Source organism: Polypterus senegalus, chromosome 11, assembly GCF_016835505.1.
Source record: "Polypterus senegalus isolate Bchr_013 chromosome 11, ASM1683550v1, whole genome shotgun sequence".
NCBI lineage: Eukaryota > Metazoa > Chordata > Cladistia > Polypteriformes > Polypteridae > Polypterus > Polypterus senegalus.
The window spans coordinates 69,907,624-69,922,268 of NC_053164.1; the positions used below are offsets into that span (position 1 = coordinate 69,907,624).

The 14,645-nt window shown below is 45.3% G+C and overlaps 1 protein-coding gene across 1 annotated transcript in view; it reads left to right on the top strand.

The window, feature by feature from the left end:
* The first annotated feature begins 1,667 nt into the window (after positions 1-1,667).
* Positions 1,668-14,645, top strand: part of LOC120538578 (macrophage mannose receptor 1-like) — a 49,563-nt gene continuing 36,585 nt past the window's right edge. The window contains exons 1-5 of the mRNA XM_039767970.1: positions 1,668-1,739; positions 1,959-2,241; positions 2,319-2,503; positions 3,825-4,226; positions 5,261-5,614. Of these exons, the coding sequence (XP_039623904.1) occupies positions 2,174-2,241; positions 2,319-2,503; positions 3,825-4,226; positions 5,261-5,614 (1,009 nt within the window). The 5' untranslated portion in view covers positions 1,668-1,739; positions 1,959-2,173. The remainder of the gene's footprint in view (positions 1,740-1,958; positions 2,242-2,318; positions 2,504-3,824; positions 4,227-5,260; positions 5,615-14,645) is intronic.

The window sequence follows — 14,645 nt, forward strand, 5'->3', positions numbered from 1 at the left end:
AGCTGATAGAAGAGCAACTTTGACTGAAATAACCACTCGTTACAACCGAGGTATGTAGCAAAGCATTTGTGAAGCCACAACACGCACAACCTTGAGGCGGATGGGCTACAACAGCAGAAGACCCCACCGGGTACCACTCATCTCCACTACGAATAGGAAAAAGAGGCTACAATTTGCACAAACTCACCAAAATTGGACAGTTGAGGACTGGAAAAATGTTGTCTGGTCTGATGAGTCTTGATTTCTATTGAGACATTCAAATGGTAGAGTCAGAATTTGGCGTAAACAGAATGAGAACATGGATCCATCATGCCTTGTTACCACTGTGCAGACTGGTGGTGGTGGTGGTGTAATGGTGTGGGGGATGTTTTCTTGGCCCACTTTAGGCCCCTTAGTGCCAATTGGGCATCGTTTAAATGCCATGGGCTACCTGAGCATTGTTTCTGATCATGTCCATCCCTTCATGACCACCATGTATCCATCCTCTCATGGCTACTTCCAGCAGGATAATGCACCATGTCACAAAGCTCGAATCATTTCAAATTGGTTTCTCGAACATGAAAATGAGTTCACTGTACTAAAATGGCCTCCACAGTCACCAGATCTCAACCCAATAGAGCATCTTTGGGATGTGGTGGAACGGGAGCTTCATGCCCTGGATGTGCATCCCACAAATCTCCATCAACTGCAAGATGCTATTCTATCAATATGGGCCAACATTTCTAAAGAATTCTTTCAGCACCTTGTTGAATCAATGCCACGTAGAATTAAGGCAGTTCTGAAGGCGAAAGGGGGTCAAACACCGTATTAGTATGGTGTTCCTGATAATCCTTTAGGTGAGTGTAATTTGTCCAGTTATGGGTTACAGGGTTGCAGGTATCATATTGTAGCATTATTAAGGTGCATAAGTCAGAACCAAACACTGGTTGGGAGGTCACTCCATCAGAGGATACTCTCACCATTGTAAATGCATCTTTTGGGGTCACACACCTGAATATGGGGACACATGGGTGACCAGATCTGAATCTCAGGGGCAATGAGGTCAAAGTTCTGACCATTCTGCCATGATTTTTCTTTGATTCCATATTATATTGTTAAGTTTGTAAGTTTCCTATTGCATTCTTATTGACCCTGTAAAGTGCTCTATAATGATACAGTACATGCTGCTAAAGGCGCTATATAAAATAAACACTGACTGGTTAAATGATTTGTATAGCGGCGTGATATCAAGTCAGTGTTTCTACTTCTGCTACCTTCTTCTCCACTTACACGAGGTCAGCTTGACGCGATGTCACTGCATGTTTCTAACTCAAACTCCCAGGCTCTTTTGCATATGAAGGAACTTGATATGAAAACTAATCTAAAGTCAATTTATGCACAAGCAAATTATTCATGTTGTTTGCATTTTATTTGGAATTGCAGCTGAAAATCTCAATGTCAGTCAGCACTGCCACTTCTGGTCTCCTATTAAATATAATATTAGCTTTGTCCTTGTGATTCTCCTTTGTCCTCTATACAATGCACACCTTCTTCAATGTTGAATTCATGGAAATTAACTTGAATTACCCACTGGACTAATGTCAACAAACAAAGCAAGAATTTGTGTATCAGAAAAGTCTATTTAAACACTGGGCACCGACACAAGCTGTCTACTTCTGTACAGAACCTGAAATTCCACTGACAGCAAAGAACAAGCAAACATTGGGTCTGCAGAACTTGATGCAGCATTTGGGATTTAGGTAAGAAAAACCCTTTGAATAAATGTGATTTGGCCGATCTTGAATTTACATTAGTCACTCAGTGCCAACTTGGCATGAGACTCAACTTAACTATCAGGCTAATTCAGCCTCAACAGGTAGTCAGAAACTGAAGGCTCTTACACAAACTGAACTTGTCACACTTAATGTTTGCTGGCTTACATGCTTTGTTCTCTTTGTTTGTTTCATGCCAAACCGAAGATAGCGTTCATCTGAATAAGGTCAGTTGCTTGTGACTTGCACTGGGAATCACTCACTGTGAAGACCACGCTCTGTGATAAAGCTGGACCAATTGATAGAGTGGCACAGTGGCAGAGCACAGTCCCAGGACACTACATTTCAGTCCTGGCCCAGTCACTGTCCCCCATATCTGTGTGTTAACTGGTGACAATAAATTGCCACTGCGTGAGTGTTTCATGACTATGCCCTGGCTGTACTGGAACCCCGTCTGGGGTCGGTCCTGTCCTCACGCTCAATTAGGCAGGTAAGCAGGTATGGAAAATGTATGCATAGACAACTGTTTGTTTGACTGAAGTGCAAATCCTTCTTTCTTTGTTGTAGGATTTTTCTTAACTCAGACAAAAACATGAAGCCTGGTATCCGATCCAAGGTTGGTGCCTGCCTTGTCTCTAGTGCTACTGGGTCAGACTCCAGTTTCCAACTACCACGTAATCGAAAAAATGAATTCAGAAAATGGATGGGTGGATGGATAAATATGTTGTGCAGCATATTAATGATCCTTGTAGGTAAGACTCAGCAATCCACACTGATATGTCAACTCAGAATTATTATACAAGAAGTAAAGACCCCACAATGACCGTTTTATGTTAATTGATATCCCTTAGCTGAATTGGTGTCATTATCAGAGCAGCTGTGAGTCAGGACTCTGATGGACTGTCACCTGATGTTTCCTGCCTTAAACTCAATGGTGCTTGGATAGGCATGGGCCTATCCATTAACTGGCTTCAGGGGTACAGCCAGGAATTAATTTATGGGAGAGGTGAGGATGTCCATGAACCATGTCTACTTTATTTCCCTCTATGATCAATAAGTTGGAACTGTAATAAAATATATTTCATGGGGGAGTTCAAACCTAAAATCCATCCCTGGCTATATCTATGAGTGTGTTTGATAAAGTTTAGTTAAATAAAATAAGCTAATCTGCCAAATATGTCAACTGATTCCAAATGTTTTCTTGCATTTAGGGGGTCTGATGTTGTGTTGTGAAGCTGGGTCTTCTTAGCTCTTGCTGATGTACAGCACATGCTGACAGGGTCAAGTCACTGTGATGTTATATCAGGCTTGGTTGACTAGAAGTGAACACTCAGACACCTTGAGTAGCCCACTTGTGCAGTGCAAAGGTGTCAACTGCTCCAACAGTTTTACTGAACGACATTTGTTTCCATTCTTTCAAATCCTGTCCTCCTACTCCAGTTGCTAAGTGTGTGTAAAATGACAATAAAGGTGGATATCCATAGAGGTCCTGCACTGCATTTTTAGCTTTCCCCAATATACTTTACACAGTTCGTCTCTCTCCTTTATTCATCTTACTATTAATGATATTGTCAGGGCCAAAGGCCTCTCAACAGACCTCTCAGCAGGTCTGTGGTACCACGCAGAGTCCAAAATGGCTCAAAAGATCCACGGCAGCACTACAAGGGCCTCTGTGTCCAGTCTACCCATACAGTGAGTTGGCACAAACCTGTTTAGGTCACCAGCTCTTTTTATTCATCCCTCAGCTTCATTAGGTCATTCAGTGTCATATCCTGCCTTCCCTAACTTGCATTTCTTTTGTTTTATGGTGGACTCAGTTTAAGATCAAATACTCTGAAGTCCCTGTTTTGCTAGGAAGGTCACCCTAATCTCCCAAAATTCCAGTTTTCAGGTTCTGCCTGTAAAGCCATCCAATAAAATAAGCCCCTTCTTTAAGTGTGGCCATGACAGAAATCTTTAAGAAAAGTTGAAAAGGCGCTTCATGGAGAAAAAGGACACCTCTGAGTGTTCAGTGCTCAGTTACAGTCTGATGCTTTCCTCATTGCTTCTTCGTTCTCACATTTTCTGTTGCAGGGATCAGATTGTCTGTTCTGCCTGTGCACGGACTCCAGGAGTTTTACTATCATTATGGAAATTATCAGATGAACTGGACAAATGCACAGAATTACTGCCGGAGTAACTTCACTGACTTGGTGACAATTGCAAACAATGAAGAACTTAAGGAAATTCTGGACATGCTTACAAAAGAAAATGTCTCTAACGAAGAAATCTGGATTGGGTTGAAAGATATAAATATGACCAATGGAACATGGAGCAATGGTGAAACATTCACTTACCGAAACTGGAATGAAAAGGAACCAAACAATAATAAGATAGCCTGTGGCACCATGTACTACCAAAACAAAAGAGAAAACCACAATGGTACTTGGAACGATTGTGGCTGTAATAACATTAAGACCGCCATCTGCTATGCAGGTAAGTTACAGCTGAGCACAGACTCATGTCTGGAGACAGACTGGCAGAAATGAGGCTCATCAGTGCCGTACTGACTGCTAAATCTGCACTTTATAATCCTCTAATGTGATTGTCACTTCTCAGCATTTCACATTCTGTTCATTTGCACATGTCTGACAGTCTTATTAAATTTTTTTTAAATATATGGCATCAGTGGGTGGATTGACGCCATTTACACTGTTAAAGTTGACTGTTAAAGCAGATTCAGTAAGTAAGTTGCTACTATTTTACATTTTATGATTCCTGTCTCAGGAAATTGTCTGTCTTACAGTTTGCACATTTCTCTCGCTTTTAGATCTGCTACTGCCATTCTGACTCGTGTCTACTGTCTAACCAAATGGTCATGTTTGTCCATCACTCTGTGATTAGTTGTGCAAGTCTCCCTTCAGAACGTTGTAGTATCATTTAGAAAATATAGAGAAAACATAGAAGTCAAACAGGAGATCAGGCAAGTAATTATTTTAGAGCAATGTAAAATCTAAATACAGAAACATCTGATAAACAGAAGTCAACTTTTTTAAAAGTGCTACAAATTAATAGTGGTACAGTGGAAGGTTCTTCTTCCTTACAGCTCCTGAGTTCAAATTCCAGTGTGCCGGTTGTCTGTGTGGAGTTCCCACCTTGACCCCCATTTCCGAGTTGCTTTGATGGATATATTTGTTAATGATTCTAACTTTCACCATTATGAATGGATGATCCTGGCACTTAAATGGCACACTGTGCTGGGTTGGTTCCTGATTGCTATTTGATATGGCCAAAGAAGAACAAACACATAGGCTAAAGAAATGAGAGATTTTACTGCAATTTCATTTTTAAATGAGGTGAATGTGGCTAAAATCTTAGATTTAATGTCATTTTTACTTTGAAATGCACCACATCAAACACACCCTGCACATTTCAGAAGCAAGGGAAGGTAAAATGTCACAGGCTTGGTAGAAGTAAGAAGGTCACTGTAGTGTCCAGCGTCTGTACCGTCATTCTGTTTTTTCTTGCAGTGAAAAGGAAGTTCCATGCTGTGAACACCAGTATGTCTTGGCTCTCAGCTCTTCAGTACTGCAATTCCAATTACACTGGCATGGCCACCATCCGAAGTGAAAGAGAAGAGTGGCATTTGCTGAAGCACCTCAATGAATCCAACATACAGGAGAAAGTGTGGCTTGGGATGAGGAGCTCCAGGGTCTTTGGATTCTGGTTCTGGATGAATGATGATCCCGTGACTTACCAAAACTGGGTAAATGACTCTTCAGGGGCCATTCAAGACAATCTGGACTGTGCCACTCTGGATCTGAATCAGACGAAGTGGGTCAGGAAGGACTGTGCAGAAGAAGCCCCATTTGTCTGCTATACGGGTGAGTGAATTTTTTAATAATTACATCAGTAATTTTAAGATGGACTGGACTTTATTTATAAAATTAACACGATTTAGGAACAATTACATGTAATGAACAGAATTTTGTGGATTCAGAGTTGATTGTATTCAGCCATAGCTGAACTAGACAACTGTAAAGCTTTGCGTGGCTTATTGCAGGCCTGTACAATACGCACAGGAGTCAGGACTGCCCGCCAAATTCAGCTGGATACTTACAATATGCTGATACTCTTTGTGTGATTCCTTCTAGACAACTAGCATGGCCAAGATTGATTCCATCATCTCAGATGGTTGCAAGGGAGAGTCTGCTAAGAAAGATGGGAGGACAGATCGTCCACGACAAACTGATCAGCTCTGTAGGACACTTGACGCTCTTCTGAGAACTGGCAATGCAAGATATATTTAACAGCTTTGCTTCTAAAATGTTCAACGCTTTCCAGCTGTCATTTCCACAAAGAAGAATTTACATTCACTCATGAAAGCCATTTGTACCGCTCAAGCATTTTGTCTCAAATCTTAATGAAATGGCAAAATACTTCATTAAAATTGACAGGGTCTTTTTAATGAATCTTTAGTCTTTAGTGACATTGGCAGTGTTGTGTTTGGTCTTTAGCCAGAGAAATCTAATTACGGTATATCAATTGTTTTATTAAAGGTTTGCTTTTCTATTTGCAGCTATAACATATGAAACACAAGACCTCTCTTTATAAGGTGGTTTGTAGGACAGTAAATGGCAGGAGTCGGCAATAACCAGGAGATGGATAACCGGAAAGAAGGTCAGAATACTGGGAATGATCAAAACAAAGCCCAAAGAAGACGATAAAATCAAAGGAAAGCAAATCATAACCTGTATAAACAACTCCTACAAACTAAGACATTCTTCCAATAGAATTACCATCATACAGTGGTGTGAAAAACTATTTGCCCCCTTCCTGATTTCTTATTATTTTGCATGTTTGTCACACAAAATGTTTCTGATCATCAAACACATTTAACCATTAGTCAAATATAAAACAAGTAAACACAAAATGCAGTTTTTAAATGATGGTTTTATTATTTAGGGAGAAAAAATCCAAACCTACATGGCCCTGTGTGAAAAAGTAATTGCCCCCTTGTTCAAAAATAACCTAACTGTGGTGTATCACACCTGAGTTCAATTTCCGTAGCCACCCCCAGGCCTGATTACTGCCACACTTGTTTCAATCAAGAAATCACTTAAATAGGAGCTGCCTGACACAGAGAAGTAGACCAAAAGCACCTCAAAAGCTAGACATCATGCCAAGATCCAAAGAAATTCAGGAACAAATGAGAACAGAAGTAATTGAGATCTATCAGTCTGGTAAAGGTTATAAAGCCATTTCTAAAGCTTTGGGACTCCAGCGACCCACAGTGAGAGCCATTATCCACAAATGGCAAAAACATGGAACAGTGGTGAACCTTCCCAGGAGTGGCCGGCCGACCAAAATTACCCCAAGAGCGCAGAGACGACTCATCCGAGAGGTCACAAAAGACCCCAGGACAACGTCTAAAGAACTGCAGGCCTCACTTGCCTCAATTAAGGTCAGTGTTCACGACTCCACCATAAGAAAGAGACTGGGCAAAAACGGCCTGCATGGCAGATTTCCAAGACGCAAACCACTGTTAAGCAAAAAGAACATTAGGGCTCGTCTCAATTTTGCTAAGAAACATCTCAATGATTGCCAAGACTTTTGGGAAAATACCTTGTGGACTGATGAGACAAAAGTTGAACTTTTGGAAGGCAAATGTCCCGTTACATCTGGCGTAAAAGGAACACAGCATTTCAGAAAAAGAACATCATACCAACAGTAAAATATGGTGGTGGTAGTGTGATGGTCTGGTGTTGTTTTGCTGCTTCAGGACCTGGAAGGCTTGCTGTGATAGATGGAACCATGAATTCTACTGTCTACCAAAAAATCCTGAAGGAGAATGTCCGCCATCTGTTCATCAACTCAAGCTGAAGCGATCTTGGGTGCTGCAACAGGACAATGACCCAAAACACACCAGCAAATCCACCTCTGAATGGCTGAAGAAAAACAAAATGAAGACTTTGGAGTGGCCTAGTCAAAATCCTGACCTGAATCCAATTGAGATGCTATGGCATGACCTTAAAAAGGCGGTTCATGGTAGAAAACCCTCAAATAAAGCTGAATTACAACAATTCTGCAAAGATGAGTGGGCCAAAATTCCTCCAGAGCACTGTAAAAGACTCATTGCCAGTTATCGCAAACGCTTGATTGCAGTTATTGCTGCTAAGGGTGGCCCAACCAGTTATTAGGTTCAGGGGGCAATTACTTTTTCACACAGGGCCATGTAGGTTTGGATTTTTTCTCCCTAAATAATAAAACCATCATTTAAAAACTGCATTTTGTGTTTACTTGTGTTATATTTGACTAATGGTTAAATGTGTTTGATGATCAGAAACATTTTATGTGACAAACATGCAAAAGAATAAGAAATCAGGAAGGGGGCAAATAGTTTTTCATACCACTGTAAATTGTGGGTTGCCATGATGTCACATGTCATGATCACAGAGTGTCACACACCACACACGTCACTGGCAATGTTCACCATCACCATAAACAACAAGAAAACAAAATCATAAAATGGCAAAGTCAAGTCAAAGTCAAAGCGAACTTTATTGTCATCTCAACCATATACAAGTATTCAGATAGACGAAATTGCGAAGCTCAGGGTCCACAGTGTAACAACATGAAGTGCAAATAATAAATTAAAAATAGAATTAAAATGAAAATTTCAAATTAAAAAACAATCAAGACAAGACATTGCGCAAAGGCAAGACAAAGAAGACAAAGACAAAGCTGTGATGACCTCTCATTTTTATAAATTTCATGCGTACATTCCTGTGCTGCTCCTATGAATTTATATTTGGCCTGTAAGTTTGAGAGACTCAAGGAAATTGAATTTGCGATTTAGTGTGTCTAGAACCTTTTCTCGGAAAGTTGATTATTTTATCATGTTTTGTCACAACGTTATTTGTGCAACTCTGTTAGGTTCCTGTTTCTGCCATCTCCATGGAGATCTTGCCCAGAATTCCCTGGGATGCATACATTTGTGACATCAGTTTTGTGACAATCCAAAGGTGACCTCAAGCATTTATGGAGTATCTTAACTTGGTAAAAGACATATAAGGAAAAAATAAATTAATGACTTTGACACAATGTTACTTTAAGTTATTTGAATTACTTTAACAAAAAATTAAGCAAACAAAACATGCACCCTGATTGTGTCACTGCCATTAAGATACTAATAACTTGAGGCTACAACAACTGCAGTAAGGTGTCATGGTGGTGCAGTGAGTGGTGCGTCTTAGGTTTGAATCCATGGTCATTTACTCTTCACTCTAAGTGTTACCATGTTATGCTAATCACATTTTCTAAACTTGTTCAGTTATACTACTCTAATTGCTATACGTTTTAAACCATTTAAATAATAATTGTACAGTATTTCCATGAATAAAATATTTACAAATATTCAATAAATACATATTGCTTATGAAAAGGTGTTCAATTGACTTGCTGTGCTTGTAGATAGTTACCTTCCATAACTCCATAGTTCAAATCATGAATTTTACTGGAAAGATGATGCCACAGAAAAATTGAGATTAGGTTGTGGTTCTGACTCCTAGCGCAATAGGAATTCAAGTATTTGGTCAACAACTGCCACAAAATTGAAAATGAGTGGATGAATTGCAAAGCAAATCGAGGACTGTCAAAGTGGGCTCTGTGGCAAAGAAAATAGAACCTTGAACAGTAAAAGTGTGAATCGGGTCATGGGGTCCAGTACCCCAAAACAAAGGATATCAATATCTGGAACTCTTGATCTAATGAATGAGGCTCTGGTCTGGATGCCATGCAGGCTGCCCTCTATGATTCTGGACCCACGATGATATTTTGATGTCAATGGTCACCAGCACAGTTGAGTTGTTAACAGCTAGGGCCTGTGATCCCTTGGACTGGAATTTGAGTACGTTGTCCAGTAGTCAATCAGTCAATGGCCTGGTCCACGGCTTGATCCCCTCTCTGGTATGGCTTCTTTCCCCGTGGAGATGGATGATTTGTTTGTCTGCAGACCTTTAGCACAGTTCACTCTCCAGGTTCAAATTCAAGTGCTGTCATAATCAACATGCTAGGAAAAACAGCTTTTACGTGCAGGTGCAAAGACATTTTCAAAGTTTTATTCTATATTAGTCAGTATTGGAATACTTCATCTGTAATTTTTGAAGTTTATTTATGGATTCCAAAATATCTAAAGTTGTTAGGCCTTTTTTGTCAGGGGTACCCCTTATCAAAAATAACACTAGCCGTAAAACAGATGGTCATTTTATCCAGTCTCTGTCTCTCAGGCAATTTGTTTTTTATGGTCAAAAATCAATTCTGCAGCTGGTAAACACAATGCAGAAGTTTCCACTCATTGTAGATATGATGTTCAAAAAATAGATCCCTCACTAAAAATAAAATCCTCTATAGTTTTATCTAGTGTCACGCATGCGCGAGTAGGAGGCTGTGGACGGACCCGAAATCGCTTCGAAGGACGTTCGCCGGTAGGGAATGGCGGGGTACTAACCTTTCTGCTCTCTCTTCCAGGAAAAAAGACGCTCCGCCATCTTAACCTGACCGCACCACGTCCACTTCCGCCCTTCCTCCGCCATCTTCCCTGACGTCAGGAATCCCATCATCCCTCACGCCTCCTTCCCACCATTCCTCCACTTCCGGCTCCTCCTATATAAAAATGGCCGCCGACGCATGTGAAGGCGTCGCGCGTATGAACAATTGTTTATTGTTTGTTAAAGTTGACCTTGTTTTGATTTATTTACAGTATACGAGGCCGGAAACCCCAACCCTTTACGCTGTCTTTTGTCCTTATTTTACAGTGGCGTAGTCGGCAGGATACTGCACCGAAGAAACAAAGAAATGACTGAAAGGCAGGACCTCAACACCGTGCTGCAGGGCATGAACGCCCAGATCCAGTCCCTGCAGCAAGCACAGGCCACTACTACCCGGGAACTGGAGGCCGCGAAGGCGAAACTCGTGGACGCCGAGAGGGTAAGGGCCGACCCGCCTCGTCCAAAACCTCCGTCCCTTGTCCCGATGACGGAGGCGGACGACATTGAATCCTATTTGGGGATCTTCGAGAGGACGGCCACCCGGAACGAGTGGCAGCGGTCCGAGTGGGCGTCCCTTCTGGCGCCCTACCTAAAGGGGCCCGCGCAGCGAGCCTATTATGACCTCCCTGAGGAGGAAGCCGCGGACTATAAGCTCCTGAAACAGGAGATCCTGGCACGCTACGGCATCACGCCGAGCCAGCAGGTGAGTGAATGGCGGAGTTGGCAGTTTGACCCCGAGAAGCCGGCCCGAGCACAGGCCTTTGATATCTGGGGAAAAATGGGGCGGTGGCTGCGGCCCGAGGTCCCCCAAGCCCAGAAGGTCGAGGAGGAGGTGGCCTGTGAGGGCTTGGTCAATGCACTGCCCAGCTCCCTCGCCCAGCAGGTTTGGCGCCACCCCTATACGAACATGCCAGGACTCCTGGAAGTCCTGGAGTGCCAGCTCGCGGTTTTCCGAGCCGGGGGGGCAGAAAGGCAAGCTCGCGGGAACCGGCCGGGACGGGCGGTCACCCCCGAGCCCTCTCGACGCGCTGCAGAAGCACTTCCCAGACCCCGTGAAAAGCCGGCCTCTCCGCGCTGTTACAAGTACGGGGAGACCGGCCACCTGCTACCAACCTGTCCACTGAACACACCCATGGAGCCGATGGACTGCACCTGGGCCTCGGTGGAAAGGTACTGTACTCCGCCGCACCCCTTGGCGAGTCCGAACACGGGAGTGGTGTTGGTAAACGGGCACTCACTGGTGGCTCTCTTTGACTCCGGCAGCAACATAACTATTGTCGCTCGCCGTTATGTCTTACCGCGACAGTGGCTAAGCAAACATTTACAAGTCACTTGTGTACACGGATAGACCAGGGCTTACCGTTCCGCAGCATGCTATCTTTCCTGGAGGGGGGAATTGTCCAAACTGTTGGTCGCGGTGTTGCCCAAACCCCCCTTTCCAGTGATCCTGGGACAAGACTGGTCACAAAGAAAAAGCGGTAAGGCACGCACCGCTCCTGGGGCCTCACTGGGTCTGGTTATGGAGGGACAAGGCACCCTTCCCGCGGTCTCCACGCCATGCACTGAGGCAAGCCACAATGGCGCAGGCACAATGGGGGAGGTTTCTCAGGCGACGGACTCTGAACCGGGACCTCCCACCGGCGAAGGGACGAGCCAAGGAACACCACCCCCAACCTCTCACTAGATCCCCTGAGCAGCTTGGACCACCAATTTCGCTCCACGCCCGCCTCATTTAAGAGAGAACAATGGAATGACGATTCCCTGCGGTTTGCCAGGAATGCGATTGTTCTTCCAGGCAGCTCACAAGCTGACGGTTCCATGCCACACGGGCCCTTCTTTGTCTTGGAGAATAATCTGTTGTATCGGGTGGCAACTCACGAGGGCGAGGTGCGGAAGTTGCTGCTAGTGCCGCGTACCTTCCGGCGGGAGGTATGCGAGCTAGCTCACGCACACCTCCAAGGAGCCCACCTCGGGGCCGAGAAAACATTGGAGAGAATCAAGCTCCGCTTTTACTGGCCCGGGATCAACAAGGAGGTCCGGCGCTTCTGTCAATCCTGTCCGGACTGCCAGGTTTGCCAGATTCCTAGGAGGGACCATGCTCCTCTCGTCCCAATACCCCTGATAGATGTACCCTTTGACCGGATAGGGGTCGACTTAATAGGACCCCTGGAACCCTCCAACCGTGGCCATAAGTATATATTGGTCATGGTTGATTATGCAACCCGGTACCCAGAGGCGGTTCCCCTGCACTCCGCTACCACCAAAAACATTGCACGGGAACTAGTCAACCTCTTTTCAAGAGTGGGTATCCCTAAAGAAGTCCTCACGGACCAGGGTACTCCCTTCACTTCAGATACGTTCAGGGAGGTTGCCAAATTACTGAGAATAAAGCACCTGAAGACGTCTGTCTACCACCCCCAAACGGACAGTCTGGTAGAACGCTTTAACCAGACGCTTAAACAGATGCTTCGCAAGGTAGTCAGCGCTGACGGCAGGAATTGGGACCAGCTCCTACCGCTCGTGCTCTTTGCCTACCGGGAGGTGCCCCAGGCCTCTACGGGCTTCTCCCCTTTGAATTATTATATGGGCGACAGCCTCGGGGACTTTGGACATTCTAAAAGAAGGCTGGGAGGCTGAGGCCCTTCCCTCCTCTAATATATTGGAGTATGTAGCGCAACTGCGCGACAGGCTCACCAAAGTCAGGCCACTCCTCAAAGACCACGTGACTCGTGCGCAGGCAGCGCAGGCCCGGTGTTACAACCGCAACTCTGTCCTCCGGAAGTTCCGCCCGGGGGATCGAGTGATGGTACTCGTTCCCACCTCCCACTCCAAGCTACTAGCTCACTGGCTGGGGCCATATGAGGTTAAGGAAAGAACGGGGCTCGTCGACTATTTAGTCAAGCAACCTAATCGTCGACCGAGCAAGTGGATCTACCACGTTAATTTGTTAAAGCCGTGGAAGGACAGGGAGGAGACTCCCGAAACACATAGATCCCTCTCCCTATTCGCTAGCACGGCTGCCCTTAACCTCGGCGACGAGCTAACACCCGTACAGTGGCAGGAGATTACCCAAGCTATCTACGCCATCCCCGAAGTGGTGAGCATGATATAGTTACAGACCTCGGTGTAATTGTCCGGGAGAGACCCTATAGACACCCGGAGGCAAAACGCGCAGAAGTGGAATTAGAGGTGCAACAAATGTTGGACATGGACATCATTGAAGAGAGCCATAGCCCCTGGTCCAGTCCTATCGTCCTCGTGTCCAAGCCAGACGGCTCCTGGAGGTTTTGTAATGACTTTAGACGTCTGAATCAAGTCTCCAAAATTTGATGCCTACCCGATGCCCCGCATTGACGACTTGCTTGATGGCATCCGAAAAAGAGAAAACAGCCTTTAGCACCCCTAGCGGGCACTGGCAATACAAGGTCCTCCCATTTGGGCTGCACGGGGCCCCTGCGACCTTTCAACGTCTGGTGGACAGAGTGCTGAAGCCCCACCAGTCCTATAGTGCCGCCTACCTGGATGACGTCGTCATCTATTCCGGCACCTGGGAGGAGCATCTATTGCAGCTCTCTGCTGTCCTCGCGACACTGGCTAAAGCCGGTCTCCGCATTAACCCCCGTAAGTGTTTTTTTGGCTTGAAGGAGGCCAAGTATTTAGGCTACCTTGTGGGACGAGGACAGGTGAGACCCCAGTGTTCCAAAGTCAAAGACATCCTGGAATGGCCCCGTCCGAATACCAAGAGACAGGTGCAGGCTTTCTTGGCTAGCGGGTACTACCGCCGTTCGCCCCGTTTCTCCGAAAGGGCAGCACCCTTGACTAGCTTGACGAAGAAGGGCGCTCCCCTGCATGTGGTATGGAACGACAAAGCGGAACACGCATCCAGTGACCTGAAACAGGCCCTTACATCGGCACCTGTATTACGGACCCCCGATTTTGGGCTACCCTTTATCCTCCAGACCGACGCCGACACAGGCCTGGGCGCCGTGTTGAGCCAAAGCGTTGATGGTGTCGAGCACCCCGTGATGTACCTAAGCCGGAAACTGCTGGACCGAGAGGCCAGGTACGCGGCGGTGGAGAGGGAAGCCCTGGCCATTAAGTGGGCCGTGACTTATCTCCGGTATTACCTGTTGGGTCGCGAATTCACTCTGGTGACTGATCACGCTGCACTTCAGTGGATGTCCCTCCACAAAGAGTCGAATCCGCGGGTCACCAGGTGGTTCCTGGACTTGCAGCCCTATAAGTTCACGGTTACTTATCACCACGGCGGCCTTCAGGCCAACGCTGATGCCCTCTCTCACGTCCACGACCTCTCGGTTAGGTCCGCCCGACCAGACGGTCTTGGGCTGAGGGGGTCGTGTCACGC